We start from the raw sequence: 18119 nt of genomic DNA on the forward strand, positions 1-18119 counted from the left end.
TATGTTTTCTAGGCGGTTATGGCGCAAAAGTTTCGAAACTGAGCTACGCCATTTCCCGTCGTCTTTTCATTTTCTGCGCGTTGTATGAGTAGTTACGAGTGGAGTTTTGCTGGAATTTTGTGGTGTGTGTGTGTCGAAAGTTATTTTTATAGGAAAGCCAATCGATTTAGTATCCAATGCATAAGTCTTGGCTGGTCTTAGTATATTAAATGTCTGATTCTCACATTTTGTCATTTTCTCATTTTTCATCTTGATCTTGTATGCATTTTTGATTTTTTAATTTTCATCCACTTAAAGTTTAAGTAGGTACATCTATTCTTGATTGTAACATTTTAATATCTCCCTCAGGCAAAACGTCACTTTATTTGTAACTGTCTTTCGGACATTTGTGATATTTCTCTGACAGTCATTTTTGTTCTGGCCCTCTGGGAATCTATGGAATTGGATTCAAGGACAATTCCAATTCGTACTTTGAATCCGTGGGTATTTTTCGCCGCACATTATTAATGCTCTTACTTCCATGGGGGGAACGTAACAAATTAGCATGTTCACATTGAACTTTGCTAGTGTTTCCATGGAAACCAAAAAGGGTAATATTTGCAGCCTTAAACAGTAAGCTGTGAAACAAGGCTCTGCTCTAAGGCCTGATATTACAAAAGTAATATTTGTATTATAAAAATGATGGATCAGGATTCCTTTAACTGGCCAATTGCTCCCGAAGCTGTTGCGCAAGCCCTGGTTTTCAAAGTTTTGATAGCAGTTTTCCAATTTTCCCTTGCCTCTACTCTGGCAGTTGGCACATTTTGTACATGTCACTTGCATAAACAAATGAGCTTGGCAGATCTCTGTTTGCTGACCATTTTTATCAGCATGACACCATCTTGGTGGTGTTTCTTGTCTTCTCATTAGCAAATTCAGGTGGTGTGTTTGGTTGACCAATGATTGGCAGAGAAATGCCAGCAAGTTACTTTCAGATAGGTACCTGCCAGAAAACTGGTAGCATTACCTAAGTATACTGTTAAAAACTAGCCCTAAATAGCACCCTGAATACTGGATAGGCTGTTTAGTGTTAAGTCATGATAAATTTTGGTTTGATGCCTGAGGTATATCAATGTCACAGTGCTCCTGTCTTTACAATCTGTGCCACTGCCCACAGCTGCCCAGTCAGGTCAAAGCACATATCCAGCCATGGCTGAAGTAGAGTTCAGCCCTCTGACACCATCCTGCTATCGAGCACTCACGGATAAGCTCTATGACAAGAGGAAGATTGCTGCTGCTGAAATTGAAAAGTAAGATATCTTCCAATTCGTTTAGCCCCATTGGATGAAAAGAAGATATGTTCCAAGTTTTTTAGCCCCATTAGATATTCAAGTCTGTTATTCATATTCTGTTGTCTTGTGTTATTGATGTTTAATGGGTGTATTCTCAAATCCAGAGCATGGTTTCATCAACTATTCATAACCCATCACAGGGGCAATACTCCATGACTGTCTTCTGACCTGACCCCACCTCTCTGGTTACCTCCCTCAGGATGGTGCGTGACTTTGTGATGGCCAACAACACAGCAATGCTGGACCAGCTGCTGGGTGTGTTCTGTGCCATGTGTGACTCACCCAACACCAACACGGTGAAAGGAGGACTGATGGGCGTCGGCGCCATGGCCGTGGCTATGGGACAGGTAAGATGTGATGGTGATGCCTCCTTTACATAGAAACATGATATTTTTTAAATCTAAAAATGCCATCACTTTTTCTCATCTTTGTAGTTTGTAGTATAAAGTATTTTTTCACTCGCCCTCTCAAAGCACTGTATTTCTGACTCAGCGTTTCATTTTTCAGCCTTTTTGGTGGCAAATCACACCTAATGAGGAAAATATTTGCATCCCTAAAATATGAATGACCGACTTTACTTCATCTCTGAAAAGAGTTTCATGTATTCCCAGCAGCCAGTTCACTTGTCACTTGACAGTTGATGCACCCACATCCTTTTGCTCCACACCCTGTCAAGATCCTGACATGAAATCCTGGTTTATCAGTTAGCATAAAAATTGGCATTACACCATTTTGCAAAAATACTGCAGTTATTTACTTTCTTTTTTTTCATCCTAGGATTTTTTCTTCATCGGCATACCCAACCAATATCCAATTTTAGAACACTGTTCTGACTTGTGGGGTAGTCTGGTGTCTGATGACAAGCATTTCGATGGAGGTGTTTATTTACAACTTCCAATGCTATCTGCTAGAGTGGTCCTCCAACTGCCAGTATTGTTGCACTCTTACCAACTTCTCTTAGAACTGCTACCGACCTTTTTCCGTTCCACGATGGCATCTTCACTAGCAAGTCAGCTATCATATCCCTTGTTAGTCTGACACGCGCTCCCCCTCTCCCACCACCCTCGTTTCAGCCGAGCGTTGTTCCATACGCAACGGCCATGATCGAGACAGTGCTGACATGTTTCGTCAAATCACACGAGTCCCGCCTGCGCTACTACGGCTGCGAGGCTCTGTACAACGTCTGCAAGTCCGTACGCAGCGCCACCATGCCCAGCTTCAACCGCGTCTGGTGCGCCATGGCTCAGCTGAAGACTGACCCGGACCTAAACGTGCGCTCCGGCGCCGACATGCTGGACCGACTTCTCAACGATCTAGTGGTGGAGTGTGTTCAGTTTGACCTGCCCTCACTGATGCCGCACGTGCGGGATCGTGTCTACACGGACGAGCGGATAGTGCGTCAGCTGATAATCAGCTGGCTGGGGCACCTGCACTCGCTGCCAGAGCACGACCTGCTACCATTTCTGCCGGAGCTGCTGGATGGCCTGTTCCGGATACTCTCCGATCCGGACGACACGCTGATGACCAGGTGGGCGTGGTCGCGAGCGTTTGATAGCTCTGATAGATAAATAGGATTGATCACCCTGGGTATACTGTGTCTAGTGACTGTGTGATTGTCAAATTTCTTTCTGGGTGGGCAAGATTCATTGATCCTGGTGCTCTATGTTAAATATTGTCAAACGTTTCGGAATACGGAGCAAATGAGTGGAGCTATGCGTGGATTTACACCGTGTCTATTTCAGCATTGTCGACCAATCCCAAAGATTGCCAAACCCACAGGCTAAACCGATCTGGATGCAAGTTGGTTGTTTTCCTAAAGGATCAGTGATCATGCTAATACGTCATCATGAAATATGTATTTTGTTCTTGTTTTTGTATTATTCCCGGCTATTTATCCGCACTGTGTTTTGCGTCCCCATCCCTACTAACCGGCGCTGTCTGTGTACTATGCCACCAGCTGTGAGAGCCTGCTGCAGCGTTTTCTGGACTCGATCCACAAGCGGTCGAACACGGTCAACTTTGCCGGCATGATCTCCGTGCTCATCACGCACATCCAGTCGCAGGATCCCAACACACAGGTGAGATCCAACATCACCAGTACTAAAGTCCAGTGAGTGAGTTTGAATGAATGAAGTGAAGTGAATGAATGAATGAATGAATGAATGAATGAATGAATGAATGAATGAATGAATGAATGAATGAATGAATGAATGAATGAATGAATGAATGAATGAATGAATGAATGAATGAATGAATGAATGGTTCAAAGAATACGTGTTAAACTACCTTACGTAATTATTGACATGTCGGAATTTGTGTAGAGGGCCTTCCCGCTTGTGAGCGATCCTCAACTCTTTTTCCGATCGATGAAGCGAAAAGGTCAGGTCCCGCCGAGATTTGAACTCGGATCGCAGGATTCAGAGTCCTGAGTGCTAACCGTTACACCACGGGGCCGTTATGGATTCGGCTGCGTACGATTAAAATCCAAACTAGAACTGGTTAATATGCACGCTCTTTTAGTGTTGACTGTAGAGGTGTCGTGCGCATGTGCAACTGTATACAGTGTATGGCTGTATACTACACATTGCCACTAACAGTTTGGTTGACTCACCGTTCCGTGCTTCTATCCTCAGGATACTGAAATCCTTCTCCTCCACGCCGCAACCCCCCTCCGGGCTGGACAGGCAACTTTATCTCATGCGGGCTGCTCCCTTGGAGCGGCACCGCTGCTCCCGAGGGATCGCACCCCGTAGCCGGGTGCAGTGAGTGCCTTGGGGCTGGGTGGCCTGTCCTCTGGACGGGCTCAGCCCCGGCGATTCACTAGGGTGCCTGCCCAGACCAATGTCTCCCCCTATATCCTATCATCCTCCCGGCTCTGAAATGGTCTCATTGGACCGAAAGGGCCTAACCCAACAAAAGAAAATTTGGTTGACTGGCAGCGATGGCTACCATCTCGCACATGCGGAGAGCTGTGCTAGCTGGGCGGGTGATACGCAAGAGGGTAGTTTGTTTGGCTATGTCAATGTCGTCGACGGCCATCATTTGAGCTGTCATCTCGTTCCTTGCACCGTCGACTTTCAACATCTAAGCTGCGTACTTGACTGCAGAAACGTCACGAGTCTATGCGTCGTTGGAGTACGGTGATTATCAAACCGCCCCATAAGCGCTAGTTGATAAACATTCCATGACGGCTCTACCTGACGCGTTGACCCAAAAGTGCGTCACGTGGTGCGTTGTGGATACATTTACCGTTCCCCAGAGGTTCCGGCCATAGCCTACGCTCCACATCGTGGGATCAGTGTTTACATTCGGCTGGTATGGACCTTGGGACATGGCAATATGGATGACTGGGGAGGGAGGTATGTCAGGCACGCGCCTCGCGTCACTAACCGCCGCCAGTGCCCAGTGCTCGCGCAGTGTTGACTTCATGGGCGCAGTTGAGACGTCACACTGAATGGGGAGTTTCTATTTAACCCAAATGAACGGACAGACCCCCGTATAATCGATCCACTGATAGCATCCAAGACCAGGAATCGATTGATTTGGATCGTCTGATTCTGTTTGACTCGGTCAAAGTCTTTTTCCCACAGACGTTGGTTATTTAATCGGTGAATTATGTAATTGAAACTGAAGGATGCCATTTGGAGGGTCATTTAGTTTTTTTTTGTATTGATAGTTTTATTTAGACAAAAGGCATGTCACTTGCCTAATTGCCTACTGCTGTTTGCCCTTACAACCTTTGTGAGGTCAATGGAGGGCCTTGTTATCGGTAATTGGGGGCTCATTGGCGTGGCGCTGTAAGGCCAGTTTTATTAGCATAAAAATCGTCGGCTGCCGACATTTTATTCCGTAGTCGCCCTAAAGCTAAACCAACAACGCGAAAAATAACCGCTGATGCGAAAACATCAGTCTGGCTGGCTGATGTTTTTTTTCACAGCAACGTTTCTTTGCGCGCCTGGCGATTCCGGGCGACGACTTCGGGCCAAAAATAGCCGCAGCCGCTTATTTTTATGTTGGTAAAAACTGGTCACTGGTAGGACCTATATTATGTAAATGCTGATATGCTTCCTGGTATGTGGCTGCGAGCACCATTGATAAGCTGTCGGTGGCCTGTCATCTGGATTTATCATTTATCTGGCCATGACATACCCAGGGGGCGTGGCGGACTCCTTGGGTCCCTTCGGGACAGTCAGTCGGTTCCACAGTACCCCAGGGTCACCCATTACGTGACCCGCCGTCGGAGTCGGTCGGACGATAAACTGGCCCGCAGTGTGCTGGATGTGAGGGGTGAATCTACTGTGGTGTGAGTGATAGGCCTGTGAGAGGTGTTCTGCCGTAACTTGAGGTAAGTAACAGGCCGTATTATGTTACGCTGTTACGCGTGCTTTGCAGCTATGGTGTGGTGTGGGGGACACTTTATATTCTGTTTTGGTGTGAGGCAGATGCTCTACGGAAATGTGTGTTTGTGTAACGGTCACTATTCTGCCACGTTGTGACTGTCAGTGTTCCACCACAATGTGACGAACGCTACAAGTCGCGCCGTGACAACAGAACAGCTGGATATTCTGCTGCGGTATGACAGACCACCGAATGACCATGACCGATAAATGTTTCCCCGAAGTGTGAACTTCTGTTCCACAGCCTGACTGTCTGTGTCTGTATGTCTGTTTGTCTGTTCACCTAGGTTTGTATGTTTGTCTGTCGCAGTGTGCGTGTCTCTACGTTTGTCTGTCTGTCTGCTTGTCTGCCAGCCCGTCCGTCTGTCTGTCTGTCTGTCTAAGTGTCCATGTGTAAATGTGTATGTATGTTTTGTAATCACAGTGGCGGAGGCGGCACCGAGCAGTAGTACGCCGACTGCGGTAGCGGTGGCAGCTGTCGACAAGTGGTGACTGATCACGCTCAGTGGTGCTGGTGAATTGACTGGTGCTAACACCGGGTGTAACCAGTGGTGACCGGTCAGAAGTGGTGTCACCGTTAGTGTCAAAGCGGTTGGTGTTGCTGGCGATCCAGTATTGCCGACGATGATATATTAGAACCATTAGTGACTAGACTAGACGGTAGTGTTGGTTTTAAAAGTGATTCAGTGCTGCTGGTGACCGTGAGGTGGTTGGATGAGAGGTTGCGTCACCGGTGACAGGAATTGATGTCAGTGGGACGATACAGGGTGGTGAGGACTGACTGCCGTGGCAGCTACGGTGAAGTGGACTGAGCGACTGGACTGAGTGGATAGACTGAGGGAGACTGAGTGAGTAGACTGAGCAAAGCATCCATGCGTGTCCATTTTTCTTACTGGTCTGTCGCGTACGGTCTGTTACGGCGTGAGTCCACTACTTGGTATGCCGTACCTGGTATGTCTTGAATGCCGTTGTGTAATGCTTGACATAATTGCTCGACCGTGTATTATCTTACTTTGATCCATCGTCAATGATCTAACTCTTGTGCTTTGTCTGCCGGCAGCGTGTAGCGGTGTGCTGGACCAAGGAGTTTGTGGCTCTGGCCGGCCCCAGCCTGCTGCCTCAGCTGGCTGGCATTCTGCTGGCCGTACTGCCCTGCCTGGCGCTCCAGGACGACACCAGACAGTGTCAGTAAGATTTGCAGACAGTGTGATTAATGCTCATAGAAGACAGTATGAGTGAGGTGCGCGGGTAGTCACAAATTACTGTCGTTTGACTACGATGAACTTTGAAGGCAGGCAGCGTGAAGAAGTTCTGCGGGCTGTCAACCGAGAAACCTGCGCAATAAGAGCTATTGAGCAATATTTTGTGCTCAGAAGCGCCACCATTGAGAACGTTAAATCTAAATTATTTATGAAAACCTGACATACCTATCGACTGGCTGTTTTATTGCGTAGTATGTGCCATTGCATGTGCATATTGCGACGGACTTCACGGTATTTGGCAATTCATGAAAATTGCTCGGCTGTCCCGCGAGCAGCTGTTATGCCTGTAATAACATTTTCCGCTTTGGTGTGTCCCACTTCCGCCATTGGAATATGACCATCGATCTGGTGCCACAGGTGCGGTCGGTGTCTGTGTATCTGTCTGTCTGTGTGTGTACTGTGTATGTGTCTGCTGCCTATGTATGTGCGATATCACGCCGGTCGGTCGTGTTTTTGCGTCATGTCAGTCAATTCGTTAGTTACGCATCATTCGTCGTGCTGCTGCTGCTCTCCTCAATCACAAGTGATTCTCTGTCGTCTGAAAACTTTTCCAGCCGTGTTCTTTGAGTTTTCACTATGCACCTGCCCAACTCCAGCCGAGTTTGTAAGCCGTTCTGACCTTTTAAGCCGTTCTGACCTTTTCTCTCTCCTGTCTACACCAGTGACTAAGGAGAACGCCAAGACCATCAGCTACAACCTGATGCAGCTGGTGCGGCCGGACACCAGCGTCGGCAATGCGCCGTTCTCGCCGCCGGCCGCCGCGGCGCCGGCGCCCGTGCAGACACCGCCGGCGAGCGGCATCAACCTGCAGGCGGTGGTCGAGGTGCTGACCAGCCGGCTAGCCGACACGCAGTCCGTGCCCACCAAGGTGGCCATCCTGAAATGGTTCCGACATCTGGAGGAGCAGCTGCCGGAGGCGGTGAGTGGGGATGGCGGCGACGGTTATATGTGATGGGACGGAAACTGTGTCGTGTGCATTCACCTCTATATAGTGTATTTAGGAGCTGTATTTGCTGTATTATTTGCCGCAATACCATAAACATATCGACAGGATTACTCGTAGCTAATTGCTGTACATATTTTGGTGAATATGCTGTATGATGCGATGTAACGTAGCATCAATTTGACGGTGTGTCGTACCGTATCTTACTTTGTTCGCGTTGAAGAGCCGGCCGCTTCCCCCTGCCCCTTGTCTCCCCGAACCCTAATCGACGCCCTCTCGCGCTCTGCTGCAGATGTACCAGCACCTGGACAGGGTGTTCCCAGTGCTGCTGACCAAGCTGTCCGACCCTGCCGACGAGGTGGTGGTGCTCAACATTCAGGTGCTGGCGGAAATCTGCTCCGCCAACCCGGCAGGTGAGGAGAATGTTTGAGGGGGCGGTATCGTGGCAGGGAGAACATTGAATTGCCATGAACGAAACGAACGGTCAACGTCAATATATATCATATACAGAGTATATTTGATGACATTGATGTTTTGCCGGGCAGTCCTATCCTTTTACCAGCATTTTCCTTCTTCTTTGCTTACCTTGGCTGTTTATCACCGACGATTCGATTTTTTTCCACCATGCCACCTTCTTATATCTACAGAGCCTTGCCTTTCCCCAATGATTCGGCCTGTCCATCCTACCTCTGACACAGAACCACTACCCTCTAGCCCGCCCCAGGACTCACTGACCCTGGTCCCGATATTTTGTCCCAATGTCCGCAGCGCCACAGGAGATCGTGGGCTCGCACTACTTCAACACGGTGATGGAGAGTCTGCTGGAGGTGTTTGAGAACAACCTCGGCCTGCTGGAAGACCGTGGACCCATCATCATCCGGTGGGTAGACATTAGCGGAGTGGGCAACACAAGGCAGACCTTTGGGCTGAAAGCTTTAGGGAGCGTTGCGCCGCTAAGCATTATTGCACAAAAAAACGTTTTGCTGCATTTCGTAGTTCATGTTCGTCTTTCACACCCGACTTTAAACATTGTGGGTGATTTTTCACCTATGATATTTAGTTTTATTTACAGTACAAGAGTGCTGTATTTTAGTTCGTTTTAACACAACTAGTTAATTAGTGTCTTGACGTTTATATTCTAACTAGTAACCCATGGTTGTTCTTCTGATTCGCGTTTTACACAATGGATTTGTGTATCTTGCGAGTGATGTTTTGTGTATTGTTTGGCTTTGCCCCCTCATGCAGCTGTATGGCTAATCCCCCGTTTGTTATTTACCCTTCTACAGGCAGCTGTGTATTCTGCTGAGCGCCGAGCAGATTTTCCGCACGCTGGCTACGTCGCTGCGCTCCAACACGAACCTGGACTTTGTGTCGCTGATGATCCGGCAGCTGAACACGATTCTGCTGACGTCGGCGGAGCTCTACGAGCTGCGCACCGAGCTGCGACTGCTCACCACTGAGGTAGGTGTCAGAACAGGATAGGCTAATCGTGGTCCAAGAGCGCAGCCCTAGACTGAGAGCAGCAGCCTCCTGTATGGCCAGTTCGAGCATGATCTCAGTATGGCTATCTTCTTGGACCGAATCGGTTTCAGAACAGCTAGTCTGAGCTTGGTCTTAACTCGCAACTGTTATTTTTGGTAAGGCTTGACGGTTGTTATATATTTTTACGTCGTCCTTTTATCTCATGTCTTCGCTCATGGCTGCACACTTGCGCTCGCGCTCGGTTGTTGTGAGTTGTGACTCTGTTCTCTATTCCCAGGAGAGCCGAGGGCTGTTCGTGGAGCTGTACCGTACCTGGTGTCTGAACCCGATCGCCACCATTTCACTCTGTCTGCTCACACAAAACTACGAGCACGCCCTCGCCGTGGTCAAGTGTCTGTATCCTTTGCCGACGGAAGATCGGGGAAAAGAGAAGGGTGAATGGGTGGGGGGAGGGGAGAGATCAGAGTGGGCTCAGTCATCAGGACGGATGGAGGGGGGGGGGGGGGTTTGGTCGGAACGGGCACTGTTTGTGTGATGATCCGATTGTGGGCACCTAGAGTGGGTTTAAGAACTCAGTGTATTTTATGCAAACGTTTAAGCTCAATGCTGTTTTCTGTTAAGCGATCGTAAAGCTGTTTCTGTCTCCTGTTTATGCACATGTTAATTTAAATGCCTCTTTTATCGCTGGATTTAATCCACAACAAAGTTTAAGCCCATTGTACATGCAATGTGGTACGATATTATAATTGTAACGCTAGTCCGACAGTGTTATAAAAATGAAGTTCTCGTGTTATCTCCCTGTATCTCTGTGTTAGAATCCTTAACCAGAGACCGTCGTCCAGTGGCAGTATAGAGGTCACGGTGGACTATCTGACGGAGCTGGACCGGCTGGTGCAGCTGCTAGAGACGCCCATCTTCACCTGTGAGTATACTGATACGGTAGGCGCCATCACCAGGGAGACCAAGTGTCACGCGTTTTATGGTGGATTTTTAGCGCAAAAGTGTTCGATGCATCTGAATGAGGTTTTGCTAGGAGTGAGGTGATGAACGTGAGAGCAATGCATTTGAATGGTCTATGCGTCGTGTAGTATATGCGTAGGTGGGTATTTTAACTTGAGAAGAACTTTAAAACGTGCGATGTAATAACGAGAATGCTACAATATATGATTTCATGATTCAGCTTCCATTGCATTCCAGACCGGGAGTTCTGTCTTCTAATACACCTTTTTGCGTTAGCCTTTGACCATTGGGCAAAACATTTGTACACATTCGCCATATAGGTGGCGCTACAAATGGTCGGTTGGACACAAAGAATCACCATTGTGCAAAACTATTCGGCGATCTTCCCCTATAACTCGACATTGGACAAATGGTTCAACATTGTGCAAAACAAATCGTCAATGGTCGAAACTATTCGTCATATGCCGAGCGAGCTCGCTCAATGCCGAATTCTGGCGAAGTGTTAAACGGATCGATCGTTTTGCGGATCGCTCATTTCAGTGTTCAATCTGTTTTGCTGAATGGCTGAAATGAAACACACCACGCCGGAATAGTTGTGCTCAATGCCGATTGTCGAAATGGCTCATCAAACAGTTATGGCGAATGGTTGAGTTCAAATGCAAAAAGGTGTAGTATCTGTCCGTGAGCTACCTGGTGCCCGACAGAGATCCTCCCGGTATAACACTGTTCGACCAGCTGACTGTGTGTGTTTCTCAGACCTTCGGCTGCAGCTGCTGGAGCCGTGGCTGTACCCGGAGCTGCTGGACACGCTGTACGGCCTGCTGATGACCCTGCCGCAGACCGAGGCCTTCACGGTGCTGCGCCGACGGCTTGACTGCGTGCCCAATCACCGGCGGCAGCAGGACAAGTAAGAGCAGTATGATAGCTGGATAGGTCTACGGTTTTAACTATGACAATGACATAAAGACAGGCTTGATTAATTGATAAAGACATATTACAGGATTATGAAATGAGCCGATATAGAGGCTGAGACGTTGGGATGAGGTGGCCACTATTCTGGTGCCGCAGTGGCTGAGGCCGTCCCTAAGGGCACACAATCGAGACGTTACTGTCACTTGTTAAGTTTATTGGAATTGTTCCACTTCTTTTCCGTTTTTCGATCATGATTCAGCCTGGGGCACTAGCGTAAGTGTATGATGATATGGACAGGAAGATGGTGAATTTATCTTAAGACAAATGACGACCATCTCTGCCTACAGGACACCGTCCGGGGTCCGACCACAACGCCCCAAGCTCCCTATGAGCGACGAGGAACTACTGGCCGAGTTTCACCGTGCCACCGAGAGGCGGCGCCAGTATCGCGAGCTCTCGCACACTTCCAACCTGCTCGACAAGCTCAGCTGATGACCCACCCGCACCGTACTGCGACGGTGCTCCAATACGCACACAGGTACGGGGCGAGGGTGGGGAGGGGTTTGGTACGGGGACTCAGGTGATTGTGGTGTCCTGTGAAGTCAGTGACCTCCACGCAGCGTAGCAGGATGTTATCTGGCTTCGCCAAGCGGATGGCTTACTTTTGCGTGTACACGCCAGTTTCTCTGTCTTCTCTCGTTCTTTTGTGCCTTTTCCTCCTCTGTCCTTCAATTTCCTATTCGTGTGTAGCACAGTGACCACCGTTTCTCTCACATCAAACCCTTTGTCTACCCACAGATCCCGCCGCGGCTCCGGACCAGCACACAGTTCTACCATCAATCTGTAGGTGGCGTAGCGTTCGACTTCGATCCCATCTCACCCAGGTGGGCCGGGGTGGGCTCACTGTCGCCTGAGCTGTGGGAGGTCACTTGCTCCTGAGGCTGAGGATATTTACATCCTTGTCTGAGGGGGCATTGGCGCCCTTGGCTAGAGAACGACATTGGCACCTGGGTGGAAAGAGGACTTAAGCACAAGCACGGCTTAGGATAAAGGCGCCCTCGACTAAGGGAGACGCTTGTGTCCTTAGCTGCGGACACTGCTACCCAGGGCCGAGGAGGGTCATGTCAACCACCACCACCAGTTTGCGGAAGCTGTATGTCACCATCTGGGCTCGTCGGGCCGGGGGGGGGGAGGGGGACCGCGGTCACTCTCGAGGGTTGTGGTGGATCAACTGAGTGTGTTTGCTTCTGTCTGCCTCGCGAGGCTGTTTAACCCGCCATTGAGCTTAGTATGTGGTGACTGCCGCCGCCACTTTTACCGAGGTAATTGTGTGGTTTGAGTCGCCATTACTGAGGTTTGGTGGCGAGGCTGCCTTGGCTGAAGCGACGATGAAAAAGAGCACTTTGTCTTACAGAGGTATGGTGTCTTTGTCATTGCTGAAGGTTCATGGTGGTTTGGGCTACCATTACTGACGACATTGGTGGTCTAACCCACCATTACGAAGGTTTGTGATGGTCGAAGCCAGTTGTGTTGAGTCCAGCGCCGCCCTGTGTGGGTCTGTCAGTATTAGACCAACGTATCCGCCTTGCATCGGTGCACACACCGTCAGGGCTAACGACTTCTAAGACTGTGTTAAACGGGCATCATTCCGTCGCCTCTATTTATTCCCATCTGGCTTGGACCTGTCCTATGTTGTACCGTATGTTTTAGTGGACATGATATACCATTTGGTGCTGTGTTGGCTTGCCTGTGTGCCTTGTTTACTCCTATGTTGGGTGTAAATGTTAATTGGGCTCGTGGCTGCCTTGTTTACCCCTATGTCGGACGTGAAGGTCGATGGGCCCGTGGCTGCCTTGTTTACCCCTATGTCTGGTGTGAGTGTCGATTGGGCCATGACTGGGTGGATCTCTGCGTCCCCAGTCTCTGTCAGAGGATGTTACCGGGCGGGCTATCTCCGTTGAGTGTTTGTACTCATGGAGTCTGTCTGTCTGTGTACCTGCACCCGCGCCCGCTGCCGCCTCTCGTTCACATGTGCTCCACACACAAAGGAGAGTCCCACGCGCCGACGGGTGCCTTGCTTAGTCATGCAGTGCTGATGCTGCATTTCCCAACGGCTGTGCAGCGTATTTTCAATGTAATCAAACATTTATCAGTGGAGTATTATGAGCATATGAGTGTGTGTCTTAGTGTGCTATGCTTTTACACATCGTATAATGTTAATCGTGAAATAATAAAGATACCAAGGTGAAAGACAGTCTGTTATTTGCTCATGACTTTCACCTAATGGTATGCATGTTCTCGTTATTTTGTTTTGGGAATGGAGACGTCTTTGATGCTTCGGATCTACCGTGGCTTTGGTTTGTATGCTGCCCAAGCGGTCGTTTTAGGTTGTTTCATATGATCGCAGTTACACGTGCTGAAACTGGTTTGAATGAATAGGATCACCGGATCAAATGATTAGCCTCGATTTCTACGATTATGCAAAGGACGACTTTTATAACACTGGCATCTGAGAACTTTGCTTTTCTATTCACCATTGTTATGTAATTAACATTATGCGTTGCTCTGGCTCTGGGTTTGGTGAAAATTAGTATGACAACTTATCAAAAGGAATCGGACAGCATGATGTTCTCAACAGCCGGGGGCTCATCAAGAAGAGCGAAGATTAAACGAACAGGGAAAGTCAATTAGAAAAGAAAAGATAGCGACACGTGAGTTCACCCGCTCATTCATGTTTTTCAGCCATTCGAGAATCTCCTGGGTATAAAAAAACTCGTTTGACTGTTCTCCGTGACTGAAATCAAGTAAGAAATCCTCCACACGGTCCTTGACATTGTAGGTGACCGAGTTCTCCACTTAGCCTTTACCATTGCACGTGTCAGTACCCCGGCCGTAAATATGTCGATAAATACGGCGAAAGGTGGTCACACGGCGGTCGGAGGTGTTCAAACACAAACTGAGCTCACCTTTGACCTGTGCCGCCCACTCACAGCAACAACAATTAGTGCATGATCTCATGCACTTTGGCCGTCGCGAAATAGTTACCTGCTCAATGGCGGCCAGGTGTTTGGTTCTAGGTAATAACTGATTAACGGATAAACTGACCCGGCTTATTTTCCCTGTGCCCTTTTAGGCATGTCGTGGAAAATGATACCTACATCCAGATGTGCCAAAGGAACTTTGTCGAGAAAAATATTCGTGCTTCCATTGTACCGTACGAAAAATGGCGTGATTAATTACATTTGTAGATTAATCTTTTGGCGTGCTCCTCTTCTGTCGCTCAGTCTCTCTGTTCCCAAGCTGTTTCTCTGACTCTAAGCTCAGACTTCTAAGACTTCTAAGCTTCATCTCTATTCTCTATTATCAGCTTCCACACGAGTCATATGATCGATCTTCACTCACACCTCTCCGGTCCCCCTAGCACCTTGAGTTCGAGGCAGTCAAGAGTTTCACTTCAATGTTAGGTCCAGCATGCGTGCGGGAAGTGATACCCTAAATACGGGCAGTAACTGAATAACCAAAGCGCGGCTACTGCATCACACATGAGATCGCCGTGATCCTGGAGACACGATTAGAATACCGTCGTCTCTGCTCGTAGCTAGTGCCGGTAACCCGCTTTTAGATTCGCACACATGGGCGGGGAGCGGCGCTTTTATCTTGAGGGGCGGGCAGCGTCCGTCGGCTCTTCTGGGAAGTGCTCATCAGTGCTGCTGCCCCGGCGGTGACAGAATTCGAACCGGTTCGGCGCGTAGGAGCTCCTGGCCATGACAGGCGGCGACCGAGCCTGCGAGCGGCGCCGGGCGCAGCTCGGTGTCAGTGTCGCCGCAGACGCCGGGGCGACAGGTCAGCGGCGCGCGCCGGTCACCAGCGGACGGCACTCTGACACTCTGCACCAGACGGCACTCTGACGGTCTGCGCCGAGACGGCACTCTGCGAGACACTCCGAGACAGTACCCGGCGGCGGGTGCTACTGCGGGAGCTCAGCGTCTCGAAAACAGAAACCAGGGTCGAAACTGAGCCAGAGTCACCGACAAGACACCGACTGGCGAAAGAACGAAGAAATAGAATACCCCGAAAGTCAGTTGATTGAGATTGAAAAAGAAGAAATTATCCAACTTTTTCTGGCGTCTGTACATTACTATTTTCTGTATTTCTTTCACCTTTAAGCCGGTCACTTCATTGCTCACTGACGAGCATTCCGGTGTGTCAATCGTGGGTGGCGTGATCTACCTCATCCTTTTCGCTGGGTCGTAGGTCACGGATCTCGAGCCTACCTTCACGATGTCACTGCTACCGCTGTTATTGGTCGTGACTCTTCTGTCGGTCGTCACCGAAGGACAGCGGCCCGGCACCGCCAGCCAGACTTGTCCCCTGGTCGCGACCCGTGAGGGCACCGTGCGGGGCGTCGTGTCCCGCGGCGCCTCCGGCCGTCGTTTCTTCAGTTTCCTGGGTATTCCGTACGCCCGGCCGCCGCTCGGTCCGCTCCGTTTTCAGCCACCTGAGCGCCACCCCGGCTGGAGTCAGACGAGAGACGCGGCGCGTTACGGCGCGCGCTGTCCTCAGTTTGACATGTTCGACAACTCGACACGTCAGGGCTCTGAAGACTGCCTGTTCGTGAACGTCCACACGCCGCGTGTACCGGTCGAGAGCGGCGAGAAGCGTGCCGGTCTGCCTGTCATGGTTTACATCCACGGCGGGGGTTTCTACTTCGGCGCCGGAGATAACGTCTACCTGGGGCCCGACTACCTGATGGACGAAAACGTTGTTCTGGTCACCTTCAACTACCGGCTGAACGTGTTCGGCTTTTTCACGACGCACGACGCCGCCGCGCCGGGCAACTACGGCCTGCTGGACCAGGTAATGCTGCTGCAGTGGGTGCGGGACAACATTGGCGCGTTCGGTGGAGACCCCAGATCGGTCACCATCTTCGGCCAGTCGGCTGGAGGCGCGAGCGTCTCGCTGCTCATGCTCAGCCCGCTCGCCACGGGGCTGTTCCACCGCGCCATCACCCAGTCGGGCGCCGCCACTGCTCTGTTCGCGGTGAACGGACGTGACAATGGTCTCGCCGCCCTTCTGGCCACCGAGCTCAACTGCACCGGCGCCACCCAGGCTGCCACGGTGGCGTGTCTGCGAGAGGTGAGCACTGACCAGCTGCTGGACGTGATGGCCGCTCTACAGCTGGACAAGGACAGCTTCCACCCGCGGGTGGACATCGAGTCGGAGCGGCCGCTGCTGCCGCAGGATCCGCACCTCCTGCTGACCACTGGAGCGTTCAACCAAGTCCCGTGGCTGAACGGTCTCACCGAGACAGAGGGAGCGCTGTTCCTACCGGTGGTCTTACCTAACGACCAGTACGCTGGTGGTGTCATGGCCGGCGTTCCACAGCTGTGGACGCTGTTCACCGGCCTGGACAGCATTTTCCCGGCCAAGCGAGGCATCCTGGACTGTGGCGCCGACCTGGCCGCCGAGACGGATGGCGTGCTCGAGTTCTATTCTGCTAATGGCACGGCCGGGCCGCCGTTCGGATCGCGCACATTGGCCGATGTCGTCAGCGACCGTGTGTTCGTCGTCGCCACCTCGGCGGAGATTCAACTGGCCTCCGCGCATACACCCGTCTACAAGTACGTCTTTGATCACACCGGCGAAGGGCGACTCTCGTTCGCTGAGCTGGTCAACTGGACGGTGGTGGAGAACGTGCAGTGGCCGGTCCCTGAGCTGGGCACCACCCACTGTGACGACCTGCGCTATCTGTTCAACGTGGTCGGTCAGCCCCTGGAGGCGCCCGGCTCGCCAGCACACACCATCATCCGCTTTATGGTCACCCTGTGGACCACCTTCGCGCGCACGGGCCGGCCCAGCTCTGACGTTCTACCGATGCCGGAGTGGCCGGCTTTCACGGAACAGAACCAACTGCACATGAGGCTCAACTCTGCTCCAGCGCTGGGGGAGAGGCTGTTCGAGGAGCGAGTCAACTTCTGGCAGACTGTGCAGGTCAACGAGCCCTGGCGTCACCCGGTGCTGAAAGACTGTGAACAGGCGAAGGCGGATGCGGCCCGCTGAGTTGCTACTCCCATCGTCCGTAATGTATGGGGTTTCGTCAGTTGTCATGGCAACCTCGCACGCACCCTATACGCCTGTCAATCTGAAGTACCGACATCATGATTCGTCAGTCTAAGCGTCCCGCTCTTTACGGCAGTGTCAGTGATCTGCTGCGGTCCTTATTGCGACGTTTAGCGTTCCATTAGCCTGAATATGTAAGATACATATAGTTGGCTGCTACGCGTAAAACGTTTCCTTTTGTCCCGGGAGACGTCAAAGGAATGCTGGCTGATGTCCTTGTTTTGCAACTTCTGGTGCCGTGTGCTGTGTTTCTCGCGGGACAGTGGTTGTTGTTTGGTAGATGCGGTACGCTACTTTTTGTTCGCTTGGACATTGTGTATTGGTACGGTTCGCTGTTTGTTGATATATTTAGTATCTACGGGTGTTATTCGTCGCTCTATTGCTGCCAGATTATACCTATTAAGCGTTGTCATTCCCAGACCCTTTCATCAGCTACTTTTGACTAGGTGATGCATGTAACGACCTACGCACGAATTGGAAAAATGAACGTGGATACTGAATACATACTTTGAGCTTCAACTGATTGTGTTCTTTTACAATGTTTTGAACAGGCTACATTATCCATTCTGTTACTTTCGTTCCATTACGGATTCCCTCGGGCCTCACCTTAGCTGTTAGCCTGCATGCTGCTCATAAACACACGTACGACGGTACGTATTTCGTCAGCTGCTGCCTGGCTTGGCCCGTGGGTCCCGATCAAATGGCGTTCAAA

The 18119-nt window shown here is 50.4% G+C and overlaps 2 protein-coding genes and 1 non-coding gene across 6 annotated transcripts; 2 read left to right on the forward strand and 1 right to left on the reverse strand.

Annotated features, from left to right (window-relative positions):
* Position 1: 1 nt before the first annotated feature.
* LOC122370170 (protein VAC14 homolog) lies at positions 2–13541 on the forward strand. Of its 4 annotated transcripts, none has more exons than XM_043345554.1 (15): positions 2–82; positions 1157–1289; positions 1531–1678; positions 2405–2859; positions 3289–3409; positions 6789–6912; positions 7653–7909; positions 8226–8346; positions 8702–8813; positions 9220–9394; positions 9693–9811; positions 10258–10337; positions 11132–11282; positions 11635–11825; positions 12086–13541. In XM_043345554.1, the coding sequence occupies exons 2-14, from the start codon at positions 1189–1191 to the stop codon at positions 11777–11779; spliced, it is 2109 nt and encodes a 702-aa protein (XP_043201489.1). In that variant the 5' UTR covers positions 2–82; positions 1157–1188; the 3' UTR covers positions 11780–11825; positions 12086–13541. The 4 variants fall into 4 exon arrangements, with proteins under 4 accessions (XP_043201489.1, XP_043201499.1, XP_043201471.1 ...); XM_043345564.1 differs by having other exon boundaries at positions 20–88; XM_043345536.1 differs by having other exon boundaries at positions 70–122.
* Trnaq-cug lies at positions 3714–3785 on the reverse strand. Its single transcript has one exon. It is a non-coding gene; the product is annotated as a tRNA-Gln (tRNA).
* A 1570-nt stretch (positions 13542–15111) lies between the features above and the next one.
* LOC122370190 (liver carboxylesterase-like) lies at positions 15112–17926 on the forward strand. The gene has a single exon (XM_043345573.1). The coding sequence runs from the start codon at positions 15569–15571 to the stop codon at positions 17345–17347; it is 1779 nt and encodes a 592-aa protein (XP_043201508.1). The 5' UTR covers positions 15112–15568; the 3' UTR covers positions 17348–17926.
* Positions 17927–18119: the final 193 nt, after the last annotated feature.

This window comes from Amphibalanus amphitrite, unplaced genomic scaffold, assembly GCF_019059575.1.
Source record: "Amphibalanus amphitrite isolate SeventyFive unplaced genomic scaffold, NRLGWU_Aamphi_draft 000034F_arrow, whole genome shotgun sequence".
Lineage (NCBI taxonomy): Eukaryota > Metazoa > Arthropoda > Thecostraca > Balanomorpha > Balanidae > Amphibalanus > Amphibalanus amphitrite.

What these genes read in the sequence shown, in the direction of transcription:
- LOC122370190 (XM_043345573.1), top strand. Translation starts at nt 15,569, where the DNA reads ATGTCACTGCTACCGCTGTTATTGGTCGTGACTCTTCTGTCGGTCGTC.
- LOC122370170 (XM_043345564.1), top strand. An exon ending in CCAGGACGACACCAGACAGT is followed by an intron (nt 6,913 to 7,652) that starts GTCAGTAAGATT and finishes TGTCTACACCAG; the next exon opens with TGACTAAGGAGAACGCCAAG. An exon ending in CACCGGCGGCAGCAGGACAA is followed by an intron (nt 11,283 to 11,634) that starts GTAAGAGCAGTA and finishes CTCTGCCTACAG; the next exon opens with GACACCGTCCGGGGTCCGAC.